The sequence below is a fragment of the Zonotrichia albicollis genome, chromosome 5, assembly GCF_047830755.1.
Source record: "Zonotrichia albicollis isolate bZonAlb1 chromosome 5, bZonAlb1.hap1, whole genome shotgun sequence".
Lineage (NCBI taxonomy): Eukaryota > Metazoa > Chordata > Aves > Passeriformes > Passerellidae > Zonotrichia > Zonotrichia albicollis.
In genome coordinates, this window is record NC_133823.1 from 7,982,359 (window position 1) to 7,997,912 (window position 15,554).

At 58.0% G+C, this 15,554-nt stretch overlaps 1 protein-coding gene across 3 annotated transcripts in view; it reads left to right on the top strand.

The window, feature by feature from the left end:
- ADAM33 (ADAM metallopeptidase domain 33) overlaps positions 1–14,648 on the top strand; it is a 32,795-nt gene extending 18,147 nt beyond the window's left edge. The window contains exons 10-22 of one of the 3 annotated variants that reach the window (XM_074540737.1): positions 1,847–2,024; positions 2,822–2,911; positions 3,636–3,831; positions 4,509–4,617; positions 5,174–5,378; positions 6,407–6,484; positions 7,719–7,827; positions 8,518–8,668; positions 9,375–9,468; positions 10,504–10,752; positions 11,418–11,566; positions 12,073–12,090; positions 12,475–14,648. In XM_074540737.1, coding sequence (XP_074396838.1) covers positions 1,847–2,024; positions 2,822–2,911; positions 3,636–3,831; positions 4,509–4,617; positions 5,174–5,378; positions 6,407–6,484; positions 7,719–7,827; positions 8,518–8,668; positions 9,375–9,468; positions 10,504–10,752; positions 11,418–11,566; positions 12,073–12,090; positions 12,475–12,526 — 1,678 coding nt within the window. In that variant the 3' untranslated portion in view covers positions 12,527–14,648. The remainder of the gene's footprint in view (positions 1–1,846; positions 2,025–2,821; positions 2,912–3,635; positions 3,832–4,508; positions 4,618–5,173; positions 5,379–6,406; positions 6,485–7,718; positions 7,828–8,517; positions 8,669–9,374; positions 9,469–10,503; positions 10,753–11,417; positions 11,567–12,072; positions 12,091–12,474) is intronic. The other 2 variants (XM_074540736.1, XM_074540735.1) reach the window with 2 other exon arrangements.
- The last annotated feature ends 906 nt before the right edge of the window (positions 14,649–15,554 follow it).

Sequence of the window (15,554 nt, forward strand, 5' to 3'; positions counted from 1 at the left end):
GGAGAAGGGAAAATTCTAGGGAATCCTCAGAGTCCCTGAAGGGGCTCCAGGAGAGCTGGAGAGGGACTGGGGACAAGGCCTGCAGGGACAGGAGCCAGGGAATGGCTCCCACTGGGAAAGGGGAGATTGGGCTGGGATCTTGGCAAGGAATTCCTGGCTGGGCTGGAATTCCCAGATTTGCTGTGGCTGCCCCTGGATCCCTGGCAGTGCCCAAGGCCAGGTTGGACATTGGGGCACCCTGTGACAGTGGGAGATGTCCCTGCCATGGCAGGGGTGGCACTGGGTGGGTTTCACAATCCATGTGGTTGGTGCCAGTTTCCTTTCCAGTCCTTCTCTCCCTTCTGAGGATGTCTCATCCCAGATGTCCCTGCCCTGAGGGAAAGCAGGGTTTATTCAGCTGTTCATTCTCTGTGTTTGAACCCACCGGCTCTTCCAATGAGGAAGGAACAGTGGTGCTTTCAGGGCTGCCAGACCCTGGTGTTGATTCCACAGCATTTAACCTCTGCCTGGATTGTGGTGGGGAAAAACACAGTTCTGGCTGTGTTTGCACAGCCATGTATATGAATATATATAAATGCATGTGGGGTACATTGATTTGCTCAGCCTCCATAACCTGCAGGCTCTTACAGGTTTCCCTCCAGCTAAGAGATTTCAAAACCAGTTTTAAAAAATGTCCTTTTAGTCATCTTGAGAATGAGATGTCCTGGTATGAAAATATTTTTCAGCTTTAAGGGGAAATGAAACTGTTTTTCAAGAAGGAAATGCTTCCTTCTTCATAAACCACTGAAACCCCTGCAAACGGTGAAATTACAGAAGAACTTTGCTCAGAGTTCTGTAGAAAATGAGTGTTTTTCCTGTTCCTCAGTTCCTTACACACTGTAGGCTCTGACTGTTTTATTTTTTGCTGCTCTCTGGGTAGTTTTTGGTATTTTTTTCTGTATTTCTTCAACTTTAAGTGATGTTCACCCATCTCAGCTGTGGGGCCCAAGTGGGTGTTTGCTGTGTGGTTCAGTGAGGACAGGAAGGTGTTTGCTGTGGCTGAGGGCAGAGGTGACACCTGCAGCAGTGCTGGGCTGGCAGCAGTGAGGACAGGAAAGGGTTTGCTGTGGCTCAGGGGTGTCTGTGGTGTCCCAGGGCACAGAGGTGACACCTGCAGCAGTGCTGGGCTGGCATCAGTTAGAACAGGAAGGGGTTTGAGTGGGAGCAGAGGCGTGGGGACCTGCCCTGGGGGTGTCTGTGGTGTCCCAGGGCAGAGGTGACACTGTTTTGCAGAGATAATCAAAACTCCACAACTTTGTGAAAGTTGTAAAGCTGGTATGTTTATTACAGCGCTGGATGCATGTGGAGATTACTCTCCTTAAAAGACATGTGTACTTCTGGGAACTTCAGGTCCTTTTTTATCCCCCTCTCAGATACATATGCATACAGTTTCACAATAGGTTCATACATATTCATTTTTACAAATATTGCGTGACATTGGCTGCTAGTTCTTCTTTATCAGAAAGAATTCCTAGGTCAGGTTGACCTGCTCTCACAGCAGTCTCTCTGTCTCTCTTTATCACTCTCTTCTCTCTGACTTTCCCTGAAGCAGTTTCTTTGAGCCTAGGCCTAGAGTCAGGCTAAATAGCTATGTTTGCTAACCACAGACTCAAAAATGTACATTTCACCTAAATCAAAATGGATTTCTACTCTGGAGAATTTCTGCTCTGTCTCACCTGGGTCACTGAGCAATGGGGATCTGCTCTGGGGAGGGTCTGTGCCAGTCTGTGCCAGTTGTCCATGTGCTGAATTCCCATTTCTCACCATTCCCCACCTCCTCTGGCCCTGCTCCCCTGTGTCCCCCCAGGCACCCCTTCCCGCGGGTGTTCAGCTCGTGCAGCAGGAGGCAGCTGGAGAGCTACTTCCAGAAGGGAGGGGGAATGTGCCTCTTCAACCTGCCCGACACCAAGGACCTGGTGGTGGCACGCAAATGTGGCAACGGCTTCCGCGAGGAGGGAGAGGACTGCGACTGCGGCGAGGTGGAGGTACAGGGGGGCTTGTGGGACATGGGGGGACAGGAGGTCCTCTCTGGGATGTGGGGGGACTGGGGGTCCTCCTGGGAGGTGGAAGGACAGAGTGACCCTTGTGGGAGGTGGAAGGACAGAGGGGTCCTCTGTGACAGTGTTCACAGGGGTCCCAGGATGAGGGAAGAGATGTGGATCTGACTCCATGTTTCAGAAGGCTGATTTATTATTTTATGATATATATTACATTAAAACTGTACTAAAAGAATAGAAGAAAGGATTTCATCAGAAGGCTAGCTAAGATTAGAAAAAGAAAGAATGATAACAAGGTTTGTGGCTGGGACAGAGAGTCCAGGCCAGCTGACTGTGATTGGCCATTAATCAAAAACAACCAACATAGGCCAATCACAGATGCACCTGTTGCATTCCACAGCAGCAGATACTCATTATTTACATTTTGTTCCTGAGGCCTCCCAGCTCCTTAGGAGGAAAAATCCTAAGAAAAGGATTTTTCATAAAAGATGTCTGCAATAGTCCTCCTCAGCTGAGGAAATTCTTGCACAGGGCATTTCCAAGGGAAGGGTTTGCTGTCACCACAGGGACTCCATCCCAAGGGCTTTTCCCAGGCCCACCTCCCTGAATCCATCTATCCCAGTCCTGACTTTCCCCTGAGTGCCCATTCTCCCCTCTGCCCTCTGTGCCTCAGTTTCCCCATTGCAGGATGAGCAGGGTGCTGCTGGGATGGGTGTGGCAGGGGCTGGGGGCAGTGCTGGGGCAGGGATGGAGCCCCAGCCCATGGAGCTCTGTGCTCCCCACAGGAATGTACCAACCCCTGCTGCAACGCTCACAACTGCACGCTCAAGGAGGGGGCCCAGTGTGCCCATGGTGACTGCTGCCACAGTTGCAAGGTGAGACCCAGCCTGAACTCCCTGTGCTCACCCCCTGTGCCACCCTGTGCCCACCCCGTGCCACCCCCTGCCCGCCCTGTGCCCATGGATTGAGGTGCAGACCCAGCCCTGCCGTTTCCTGGGGACTCCTGTGCTGTTTGTCCATAGGGACACGCTCCCTGTGCCCCATGGACAGGATTCATGCGGCACCTTGTGTCTGCAGGGGAGTCATGGCATGGGCTGGGCTGGGAGGGAGCTCAGAGCCCACCCAGTGCCACCCCTGCCATGGCAGGGACACCTCCCACTGTCCCAGGCTGCTCCAGTCCCAGTGTCCAGCCTGGCCTTGGGCACTGCCAGGGATCCAGGGGCAGCCCCAGCTGCTCTGGGCACCTGTGCCAGGGCCTGCCCACCCTGCCAGGGAACAATTCCCCATTCTGAATCTCCCATCCAGCCCTGCCCCTGGCAGTGGGAGCCATTCCCTGTGCCCTGTCCCTCCATCCTTGTCCCCAGTCCCTCTCCAGCAGAATTCCTCTGGCAGCTCTGTGGCTGAGGTGCAGTTGAGGAGGTGTCCCCATACCCTGACAGCCCCAAGTGTCCCACAGGGCACCTGTGTGATGTTAGAGCTGCCAGCTGTGCCAGGAGGCACTGTCAGTGCCACCTGTCCCCAGTGTGTGCCCAGTCTGTCCCCAGTGTGTGTCCCTGTGTCACTGCCCCCTGTCCCCACTCTGTCCCTGTGTCCCCCCAGCTGAAGGTGGCCGGGACTCTGTGCCGGGAGGCCGCTGGCTCCTGTGACCTGCCCGAGTTCTGCACGGGAGTGTCCCCGTACTGCCCTCCCAACGTGTACCTGCTGGACGGCTCCTCGTGCGCCCAGGGCCAGGCCTACTGCAGCAACGGCATGTGCATGACCCACCAGCAGCAGTGTGTGCAGCTCTGGGGGCCAGGTCAGTCCTGTTCCATCCCTCATGTGCATGACCCACCAGCAGCAGTGTATGCAGCCCTGGGGGCCAGGTCAGTCCCTCCCTGCAGCAATGGGGTGTGCATGACCCACCAGCAGCAGTGTGTGCAGCCCTGGGGGCCAGGTCAGTCCCTCCCCTCACTGCAGCACCAGCCTGGGGTGCCCAGGGGGCTGTGGGTGCTGCATGGGGGCCCTGGCACAGCCACAGCCACACCAACGGCCAGGGGACAGTTCTGAACCCCAAATCCTCAGGAATGGGGTGGGGGGTGCCCAGAGCAGCTGTGGCTGCCCCTGCATCCCTGGAATGTCCCAGGCCAGGGATGGGGGCACCCGAAGCAGCTATGGCTGTTCCTGGATCCCTGGAATGTCCCAGACCAGGTTGTACATTGAGGCTTGGGGCACCTGGCACAGTGGAAGGTGTCCCTGCCCTGGGTGGAACTGGGTGGGTTTAAGGTCTCTTCCAACCCAACCCATTCTCTGACCAAAATCCTCCACAAGACCCCAGAGAATGGGGAAGTTCATCCCTCCTGTCCCTGGCCTGGCACCACAGCAGCAGCTCCTGGGACAGCTGCCCCTGGTGTGTTCTCCCTGAGCCCCACATGCTGCTCCTGCTGTGGGTCCCTGCCTGTGCCAGGGTTCCCAGAGCTCTCTCCCCATGTGCAGGAGCATGGCCAGCCCCTGATGCCTGCTTCCAGGACGTGAACATGGCAGGGAACACCTACGGCAACTGTGGCAAGGACAGCCAGGGCCGCTACGTCAAGTGTGACAAGAGGTGGGCACAGTGCTGGCACCCGTGTCCCCTCCCTCACCCACAGCTGCCCCTGCCACCCCTGCCACGCCACTGGGAGGGCCCTGCCTCAGCCCTACCCCTGGGAATCAGCTCTGTTTTGTCCCTGAGGAAGCCACCAGGCCCTCCTGGGCTCTGTCCCCACCGCTGCTGGGAGGTGGGACCTGGAGATCTTGAGGTGTTTTCCAGCCTCAATCCTGTGATTCTGCTGTCCCACCACCAGCAGCTCCCAGCCCAGCCTGCTGGGAAATCAAAGCCAGTGCCAGATTTAGGGAGTTTTGGTCTCTGGTGTCCCAATGCCACATTTAGGGAGTTGTGCTCTCTGGTGTCCCAGTGACCCCAGGGATGTCAGAGCTTCCCCTCCCCTGCCCTGGCTGTTTCCCTCCATCATTTCTGTGCTGTCCATGATTTACCCACTGAGCCTCTCCAGGGTGGCCATAAACCCACGGCAGTGACCCCCAGGGGTGGGATGCTGGGGCTGGGGGGCTGATGGGGTACCACTGCCCCCTGTCCCATCTCCTCCCGGCCATGCCCACTACAGGGATGCCATGTGTGGGAAGATCCAGTGCCAGAGCTCTGCCAAGAAGCCGCAGGGCACCAACACGGTGTCCATCGACACCACCATCCGCCTCAAGGGCCGCGAGGTCAAGTGCAGGGGCACCTTCGTCTACAGCGCCAAGGACGACCAGGAGGACCTGTCTGACCCAGGGCTGGTGCTGACGGGCACCAAGTGCGGGGATGGCATGGTGAGTGCCCCTCCTGCCCAGGGCTCTGCTGAGGGACACCTGCTCTGGGCTCTGACCCAGCTTCTGGCACGTTCTGTGAGCTGTGCCCCAGCTCCAGGCACCTGCTCTGGGCTCTGACCCAGCTCCAGGCTGCACATGGCCATTCCCTGTGTCACAGCCAGGCCCTGCAGTGGTTCCTTCCACACCTGTAGATGATGTGTCACTGTCACCTCAACTGCTGCCACCAGGTGTTTGTGTGCCAGCAGGTTCTTCTCACCTGGGGTATTTTTGAGCATCACCAGATGCTCAGTCCTGTTTAGGTCACCAAATCATTCTCTGTGCCCTCCAAACTTCTTCACCAAATTGGTTCAGAGTGGAGCAACCTCAGCAAGAATTGCCCCAGGATTTGATTGAGGATTCCTCCTATGAAGAGATTGTTTCCCAGAGGAAACGGGAAATCTCTGCCAGGAATCAGCATAACAAATCCAGTGCTAACTGGGCATTGCTTTCTGCAGCCCCTGCGTCTCCAAGAGCTTTGGAGGGGACCAGTGGAGCTGAGAGAGGGCAGAGGCTGCTGGAAGCCAGGGCAGCAGGGATGTGTTCCAGAGAGGGCTGGCTGTGGAGACACAGCCTTCCCTGCTTGGCATTTTAACAGTGAAATCTTCATTGGCAAGCCCAAAGCAGTGACATTTCCATGAGGAAATGTGGCCAGTTTTAGTTTTGAAATGCAGCATTGCTTATTCTGGCCAGTGCCTGGGATTTCGGGCCAAATGGGAAATGGTTTCTCTAGGTTTTGGTGCCAAATGGAAATGGTTTCCCTTGGTTTTGGGGCCAAATGGGAAATGGTTTCTCTTGGTTTTGGGGCCAAATGGAAATGGTTTCTCCAGGAGCTGGAAGGGGTCTGTGTGGAGGGGGTGGGAGTGGAATCCCTTGGCTGCAACCATGTGATTGCACCACCTGCATTTTCCAGCACTCCAACCCTCTGGAGCACCCCCAGCTGTCCCTGTCCAGGTCCCTGTGTGACCCCAGCCCCTCATGTGTCCCCCTAGGTGTGCAAGGACCGGCGGTGCCAGAACGCGTCCCTGTTCGAGCTGGAGAAGTGCGTGTCCCGCTGCCACGGCCACGGGGTGAGCTCTGCTGGGAGCCCCTGGTGCCGGGGGAGGGCTGGGAGTGTCTGCCACAGGGATGGGACCTGCAGGGAGCTGCTGGCATCAGGAGAGGGCTGGTTGCCAGCCCCAGGGTCTGCTATGGGGATGGGCACTGTTGGGAGCCCCTGGCATCAGGGACAGGGCTGGGAGCCACCCCAGGGTCTGCCACAGGGATGGGCCCTGGGACTCAGGGGATTTGTGCCTCTCAGACCTGTCCCAGGCAGGGCTGGGACCTTTGCTCAGCCGTGTCCCAGCGAGAGGAAGAGGATTGTTTATGGTGTCAGGGCCATCTGCAAAGCTTGGCTCTGGTCTGGTTTGAGCTGGAGAGTGTTTGGAGCTCAGAGCAGGTGCAGGGTTCCCCTGAGAGCAGAACAAGAGCTGGAAGAAGTGGGACAGCAGAAAGGCAGGGCAGTGGTTCAGGGACAGAGGAGACACTGCTCTCCAGGTTACAGAGGTTACAGAGGTCTGAGCTCTGAGAGCTGAACAAGAGCTGGAAGGAGAACAGGACAGCAGAAAGGCAGGGCAGTAGCTCAGGGAGGGGAGGGCACACTGCTCTCCAAAGCTGAAAGGTTACAGAGGTCTGAGCTCAGTGCATGCAGGGCTCTGTCAGATGGGGCAACAGACACTGCTGGGTTCTGGATGTGACAGATAAAACATCTGATTGACCCTTCTGTGACAGGTAAAACATCCACATCTACCCCTTGTTCTGCCCAGCATGGCTCAGGCTCTCAGAGCTGCAGCTGGTCAGCCTGTGGATGAGCAGGTTCTGGGGGGACCTTCTGGCACCTTCCAGCACTAAAAGGGGCTTGTAAAGAAGAGGGGGGGTGACTTTTTACATGGGCAGATAGGGACAGGAGCAGGGGGAATGGCTTCAAACTGAAAGAAGAGATGGAGATGGGATATTGGGAATTGGGAATTGTTCCCTGGCACGGTGGGCAGGGGCTTGGCTGGAATTCCCAGATTTGCTGGGGCTGCCCCTGGATCCCTGGCAGTGCCCAAGGCCAGCTTGGACACTGGGGCTGGAGCAGCCTGGGATAGTGGGATGGGATTTAAGCTCCTTCCCTGATGCCAAACCATTCCAGGATTCTGTGATTCCCAAGGGGGAGCATTGTCAGGGGTGAAGCTTCTTCAGCCCAGACTCGTGTCACCATCTGTCCATTGCTGCCCTGTGGACCCCCATTGCACACATGCCAGACCTGTGCTCTGTTCCCAGGTGTGCAACAGCAACAAGAACTGTCACTGTGAGCCCGGCTGGGCCCCCCCGTTCTGCGAGAAGCCGGGGCTGGGGGGCAGCGTGGACAGCGGCCCCGTGCAGAACCACGGTGAGTCACAATTGTCCCTGTGCCCTGAGTGTGTCCCCATACCTTGAGGGCTCCTGGGCTGCAGCAGGGCCCAGGGAGGGCTTGGGGCTCCCAGAGGGGCCTGTGCAGGTGTGACAATGTTCACAGGGGTTCTTGGATGAGGGAAGAGACGAGGATCTGACTCCATGTTTCAGAAGGCTGATTTATTATTTTATGATATATATTACATTAAAACTATACTAAAAGAATAGAAGAAAGGATTTCATCAGAAGGCTGGCTAAGAATAGAATTAGAAAGAATGATAACAAAGGTTTGTGTCTTGGACAGAGAGCCCGAGCCAGCTCCTTGTGATTGGCCTTTAATTACAAGCAACCAACATGGGCCAATCACAGATGCACCTGTTGCATCCCACAGCAGCAGATAACCATTGTTTACATTTTGTCCCTGAGGCCTCTCAGCTTCTCAGGAGGAAAAATCCTGAGGAAAGGCTTTTTCATAAAAGTTGTCTGCGACATGCAGGCAGCCCCACACTGTGTGCCCAGCTCTGGCTGTTGGTGGCACCCACTGCCACCAGAGGCCACCGAGGGCAGTTCCCTTCCTGGTGTGGCACCAGCAGGGATGTCCCAGCAGTGGGCAATGGGGTCACCATAAGCAGGGCCAGGGGCTGCTGGCTGTCCCAGCCCCTCAGTGGCCCCTGTGCTCCCCTGGCAGCCCACGAGTCCATCCTGATTGCCCTGGTGGTCATCTCGCTGTTCCTGCTGCCCGCCCTGACACTCAGCATCTGCTACTGGTACCGCCAGAAGAACTCCCTGCTGGCCAGGTGGATCCAGGAGAGCAGGGTCCGGGCCCACGGCACCTGCAGGTGGGTGGGCACACACCCTAACCCTTCCCTCCCTCCACCCAGGGCAGCCTGGGCTGGTTTCACCCTGCCTGGCATGGGCTGGGGGAGCTGGGGGTGCACAGCCCCTGCTGTGGTGGAGACCTGCCCTGGGGATGGACAGACTGTCCTGGGGAACCCAGAGCCCTGCTCTGGTGTGACACCTACTCTGGGGCTGGACAGACTGTTCTGGGAGCCCAGAGCCCTGCTGTGGTGGAGACCTGCCCTGGGGATGGACAGACTGACCTGGGCAACCCAGAGCCTCTTCTCTAGTGTGAGACCTGCTCTGGGGCTGCACAGACTGTCCTGGGGAACCCAGAGCTCTCAGCAATGCCCTGTTCTGGTGTGAGAGCTGCTCTGGGGGCTGGACAGACTGACCTGGGCAACCCAGGGCTCTCAGCAATTCCCTGAGCCCAGGACATGGATGGTCCTCCGGGCAGGACAGTCCCAGGGAGGGGAGGAGGTGGCCTGGAATTGAGGAGAATTCTCATTCCTTTTAGGGTGCCCATCACACACGGACCATCCCTGTCACACACTGACCATCCCTGTCACACACTGACCATGCCTGTTCCTCAGCAGTGAGGGCTGGCTGTTAATGAGGTGTTAATTGATACAGGAGCTGATGGGCAGCGTTTTTGGGGCAGCCGGTGCTCCCCTGGTTGCTTTATTTTGCCATGTCCCGAATTCCCAGCAGGAACAAATCCGTGGGTCGGAAGTCGAGCAGTGCCCATGCCAAAGCTGCTTTCACCCTGAGGAACATTTCAGCCTCCAGCCACCCCTCTAAGGTCAGTGATAACTCAGTAGGGTCAGGGATAACTCAGTAAGGTCAGTGATAACTCACTGGGGTCAGTGATAACTCACTAAAGTGAGTGATAACTCAGTAAGGTCAGGGATGACTCACTGGGGTCAGGGATAACTCAGCTGCCAGGTTTGATTCCCTGCTAGGATGTGAAGCCTGTGGATATCACATCTGCTCCCAGGAACTGGGCAAGCCCTGGTGCCCTGTGCTGGTCCTGCCCCATGTCTGCACTGAGCCCCTGGCCAGGTGTGCCCATCCTTCCTAAAACTGAGTTTTGAGCTCAAACTCCCCTGGCGGTCACTGGGAAATGCCCTGATTTCCACTGGGAAATTTCCCATATGGAAAAGGGATAGATGGGAGTGAGGGATGATCACAGTCTGTGTTGGGGGTATTTTTTTATGTTAATGAGCCCAAAATTCAAACAAAGTTGGTCTTTGGCTTTGTTCTTCCTTCTGGGGTCACTGCTCTTGGCTTCTGCAGGTTTGGTTATTCGGTCATTTGGGTATTCCCTCATTTTCCAGTTCTTTTATTTATCCTGTACCACACTTTAGTGAATTTTTAACTTTGAACCTGCATTGGTGCTTTTTGGGCACCAGGGCTGAATTCAGGAAGAATTCAGGTTTTTTGGATGATGTCTCCCACCTGCTGGAAATTGGTGTGGATTCAGCAGAGCTGACTCTGCTCTGGGTTTCCATCACTTTCTCATCCCTGTGTGTTCCCATGGGGTTGGTGAGGGGCAAACCCAGAACCACAGGCTCAGGAAGGCTGGAGATGCCCTCCAATGTCCATCTCCAAGCCCATCAAACCCACCTATCAGTGCTGCCAGGTTCAGCACTGACCATGGTCAGCGTTTGGCTGGGCTGGTGATAGTGCTGGCCCCAAGAGGTGTCCAGAGCTCCTCCTGCAGCCCCCTGGAGCCCAGGGCTCGGGGACAGAGCTGCTGTTGAGCACCTGGAGCAGGTACCCCAAGGATGCTCCCCCAGTTGTGCTTTTCTCCTTTTTCCCTCTCTCCCTCTCTCAGGGCCCTCGGAGCGCATTCCTGCCCCGGCCTGGTGCTGCCCAGCCTGGCTCCCAGCCCATCAACGTGGTGCACCCGCTCCGCCCAGCCCCCCTGGGCATCCCCCCCCGGCCCAGGGACCCCCGACCCGCCCGGCCCCCGCCCCCGGCTGCCAAATCCCCCCCGGGCCCCGCCAAGGCCGGCGGTGCCTCCCAGGTCAAGCTGCCGCCGCCCAGGAAACCTCTGCCCTGCAGCCCAGTCAGGAGCCCACAGGTGAGATTTGATGGGGAGACAGAGGTGAGCTCTGATGGGGGGGACACAGGTGAGGTGTGCTGGGGGACCCCACAGGTGAGCTCTGCCCTGCAGCCCCGTCAGGAGCCCACAGGTGAGCTCTGGGGAGATACAGGTGAGTTCTCATTGGGGACCACACAGGTGAGCTCTGATGGAGAGATACAGGTGAGCTCCCATTGGGGACCACACAGGTGAGCTCTGCTTGGGGGGACACAGGTGAGCTCTGCCCTGCAGCCCTGTCAGGAGCCCACAGGTGAGCTGTGCTGGGGGAGACACAGGTGAGCTGTGCTCCGTGACCCCCACAGGTGACCCCACAGGTGACCCCACCGGTGAGCTGTGTCCCCCCAGGCCCAGGTGAACTCCTGCCCTCTGTCTGGGCTGGGCTGTTCAGGATCTGTCCGAGCCCCCTGAGGCTGCACCTGGGCTGACATTGCAGGAGCCCCATCACACCTGAGGGTGCTTTCGGGGTTTTTGGGTGTTGTTCTGTGCTTTGAAGCACCTCACCTCTGCAGGGAGGGAGGTCTGTAGGGTTCCCTGAATGCTCCCCTAAGGGCTCTGTCTCTGCTGTGCCCCCTGCCATGCCAGGTGGCCCCAAGGGGCTCCTTGGATGCCACTCTAAGGGCTCTGTCTGTGCCCTCTGATGCCAGGTGCCCCCCAAGCACGGAGCCCCACGCCGGCCGCTGCCGGGCAGCCCCCTCCTGGCCAAGGAGCTGCCCCCTGCCCCCGGACAGACCCTGCTGGTCATGGTCCCTCCCTCCAGCCCCAGGGTGCCCAGCTCTGCCACGAGGCCAATAAAGTGAGTGGGGGGAGCTGGGGGGCACCCAGGACTGGGCTCTGGCTGTGGGGCACAGGGGGAACCCGAGGGAGGGGCACGGGGATTCCAAGGGAGGGACACCCCAAAAGGCTGCACCCATTGCTCCATGGGGTGGCTAAGGAGTGACCAGGGTGGGGCTGGAAGGTGCCAGGGAGGGAGGGACATCCCTTGGGAGTGCCCCTGGCCTGGGGGGAGCTGTGGGACTGCTGGGGATGAGGGAGTGCAAGGATGAGAGAGTGCAGGAATGAGGGAGGGCAGGGATGGACACTGGGGATGAGGGAGTGCTGGGGATGAGGGAGTGCTGGGATGGATTCTGGGGAGGAGGGAGTGCAGGGATGAGGGAGTGCAGGGATGGACAATGGGAATGAGGGAATGCAGGGATGGACATGGGATGAGGGAATGCTGGGGTGGATGCTGGGCATGAGGACTGTTGGGGATAAGGGAGTGCAGGGATGGATGCTGATGCTCTCTCATCTTTCCCCCTGCAGACCGATGCCACCTCAAAGGTGAGTGAGAACATTCACAGACCCCTGTGCCGGGCTGGGAAATGGGGACCCATCCACCTTCCCAGGGCTCCTGGATGGCACATGGTCCCTCTGGGCACTCCAGCAGGGCTCCTGTGTCCCAGAGGATGAGGATGTGGGGTTTGTTTGGAGATGGGGGATAAAGCCCAAGTCCTTGGCAGTGCCACTTGTGCTCCCAGCTCTCCTGCACTGCTCACTGCTCTGAGTGTGGGGCAGGGGAGCCTCAGGGGACCCACTCCTGACAGCCAGAGTCAGGGGCAGTGTCCCTGGAGGAATTCCTGACCTGGGGAGGGGGTGCTGGGGCTGGTGGGTGTCTGCTGCCTGCGCTCAAACCTGTTGTCTTCTTTCTCTTTCCTCTTGTTCCAGGCCAGTCCCAGCCATCAAAGCCCAGTCAACCTCCTTCTCCTCAAAGAAGTGACAGTCCCAGGACACCTGGGACAATCCCTGACCCCCGTTCCTGAGCTGGCTCTCCTGATTTGCACTGCTGTGGCCACAGGGCTCTTGTTCTAGTAACCCTTTTGATACCAGAGGACTATTTTTGTAAGACAGAATTTGTATTCAGCACACAAACTGTAGTGGTGGGGTGAGAGGGGACATTGGTACACAGCTGGACCAGGGCTGGTTGAGGTGGGGTGTCCATGATGGAGATCCCACCATGACTGGACCAGGGCTGGTTGAGCTGGGGTGTCCATGATGGAGATCCCACCATGGCTCTTGGCACTCCTTCCTGGCCCATCTCCCTCCACTTCTCTGGACATTGCACACAGGCTGGGAGGGGGTGGCTGGGGCAGTGACCATCCTCACCGATGGAAGATGCTGGTGACAGTGTGATGTCCTTGCAGCTACCTCCTCCTCCTCCTCCAGGCCTGCAGCCCCCAGCCTGCAGCTCCACGCTGGGCACCTCTTGGGGGGATGTTTGCCATGACAGAACCCTGGTGCCCTGTTTGGGCTGGGCCACGCAGTGCTGGGACATTTCCATGAAGGATCCAAGTTCTCAGGCTCCCCTGACCTCCTGTCCCACTGCACAAGGAAAGGCAGCTCCAGGTGACAATCCCGGGCTCACCTTGAAGGAGGAACTGTCTGGGAATGTCTGAACACCCCAAGTGCCCATGGCAGCTGCTTCCAGGGTGCTCCTAGGGGCTCAGGATCCCTCACAGTGCTGCCTGTTCCTGCCAGGCCCAGCAGAGACTCCAGGAGCTGCTCACACCCCCAGGGGAAGGAGCCACAAGCAGGAACCAGAGCAGGAAACTCCTGCCTGTGCCAGTGGCTTGTCCCTGCCCTGGCTAAGCCTCTGCATCTCTCTGTGCCTCAGTGCCCCTCTGGGGGTGTTTCCTACCTCACAGGGCTGTTGTGAGGTGTGACAAAGGGGCTCTCCAGGGCTCCCACCCCTCCGTCCAAGGTGCTGTTGACCTGCACAGTTGGTGCCACTTTCCTGTGACTTGACCTGCAGCTCGATCAGGGTCTGAGACAACAACAAAGACTTGGAAAAGTCCCCTGGCTCCTCTGGCTCTTTTCTTGCTCCCTGTCCCCGGAGCCTTCAGGCACCAGGGCATCTCCAGTGCCCTGGAGATGCACACTAGGGCAGGCAGATCCCAGGGTTCTGTAACCTGGGATCCAGCTGGGTGTGACCTGTCAGATCCCATCTGACCTGGGGAAAATCCTTTGGGATGTGTCCAGCCATGATGTAGTTTCAGGGAGAGCCCTCAGGCAGCTGCTCTGGGCTTCCATTGTCCCCAGTGTCCCTATTGTCCCCAGCCTGTGGGTGAGGCTGCCTTAACCCAAGCTGTCCTTACCTTGGGCTGTGTTCTGGAATTGTTGGACTCACATCTGGGTGTTCCCTGAAGCACTTTCAAGAGGAAATTCTCCATGGAAAGGGTGGTCAGGCTTCGGCAGGAGCTGCCCAGTGCACTGTGGGGTCCCCATCCCCAGAGGTGTCCAAGGAAGGGCTGGAAGTGGCACTCAGGGCTCTGGGCTGGGGACAAGGTGGGGATCAGGCACAGCCTGGGCTCAGTGACCTTGGAGGGATTTTCCAGCCTCAGTGATCCTGGGGTTCTGTGATCCCTGGTACCCCCATATCTTTCATGGTTCATGGATATTCAGCTGGGATCAAGGATCCAGCATCTCTTAGTCTGATAACAAAATCAGAAAACCAGTGTCACTGAGGATGGAAGGGAAGGGGACTGGTTGGGGGTGATCTCGAGATCAGTGTCCCTGGGCTTGGACTCTGGCCCACCAGTGCCACCTTCCCGGCCATCACAGGCCCTTCCTCTGGCCCTGGTGTGGAGGCAACGCTGGGCAGTGCCCCCTCCATGCTCCCGCAGCAGTGCAGGGTCACACTGGGTCACACTCTGTCACACTGTCACATGGGGTCAGGGGGCTCAGGCTGTGTTCTTCAGGCAGAGCCCATTTGTACCTCAGGGCTACTGCCCAGCGGGGCTGGCCCAGGGCCCATTCCATCCCCTTATCCCATCCCGTTATCCCATCCCATTATCCCATCCCATCCCATTATCCCATCCCATCCTCAGACAGGAATGTGGGATCCGTTCAGGGCTGCAGCTCGATGCTCTCTGCTGGCCCAGTTGCGCCCAGCTGTGCCCAGGTGTGCAGCTGGGTGTGTCCATCCTGCCACACCCACTGTGGGACGGGTCCAAGGGCCGGGCAGGGCTCGGGTTTGGGGTCCGGGAGGGTTTGTGTGCCCGCTGGCACTAGATGGCAGCAGATGGCAGGGAATAGCAGGGGATGCCAGGAACCCTCTGCCCGGCCTCCTCCAATTGCCCGGACCGCGTCCCCCAGCGCGGCTTTTCTCCTTCATCTTCCTCCCCTGCCCCGTCATTTACAAACCCATTAAAATCATCCTCTGGGCAGGAACCTGCTGATGGCTCCTGATGAGCTTCAGCTTCTCCCTGCGGACCTTTCCCTTTATCAGTGGGATAGGTGAAGGGCGGGGAATGTTCCCCTGGAGAAGGGAAGGCTCCAGGCAGAGCTCAGAGCCCCTGGCAGGGCCTGCAGGGGCTCCAGGAGAGCTGGAGAGGGACTGGGGACAAGGGATGGAGGGACAGGAGCCAGGGAATGGCTGCCACTGGGAAAGGGGAGATTGGGCTGGGATCTTGGCAAGGAATTGCTGGCTGGGAGGGTGGGCAGGGGCTGGGCTGGAATTCCCAGATTTGCTGTGGCTGCCCCTGGATCCTTGGCAGTGCCTGAAGCCAGATTGGATTTACCTGGGACAGTGGGAGGTGTCCCTGCCCATGGCAGGGGTGGCACTGGATGGGATTTAGGATCCCTTCCCACCCAACCCATTCCAGGATTCTGTGCCTGCACCCCCCTGACCATTCAGGGCTCTCTGTCAGCCACCACTGAAGTTGTTCAGGATCTCCTGACCTCAGGCAGGTGTTGTCTCTGTCTCCCTGCCTTGGTTCCCCTCTCCACACCTTGGCTCCCCTTTTCCA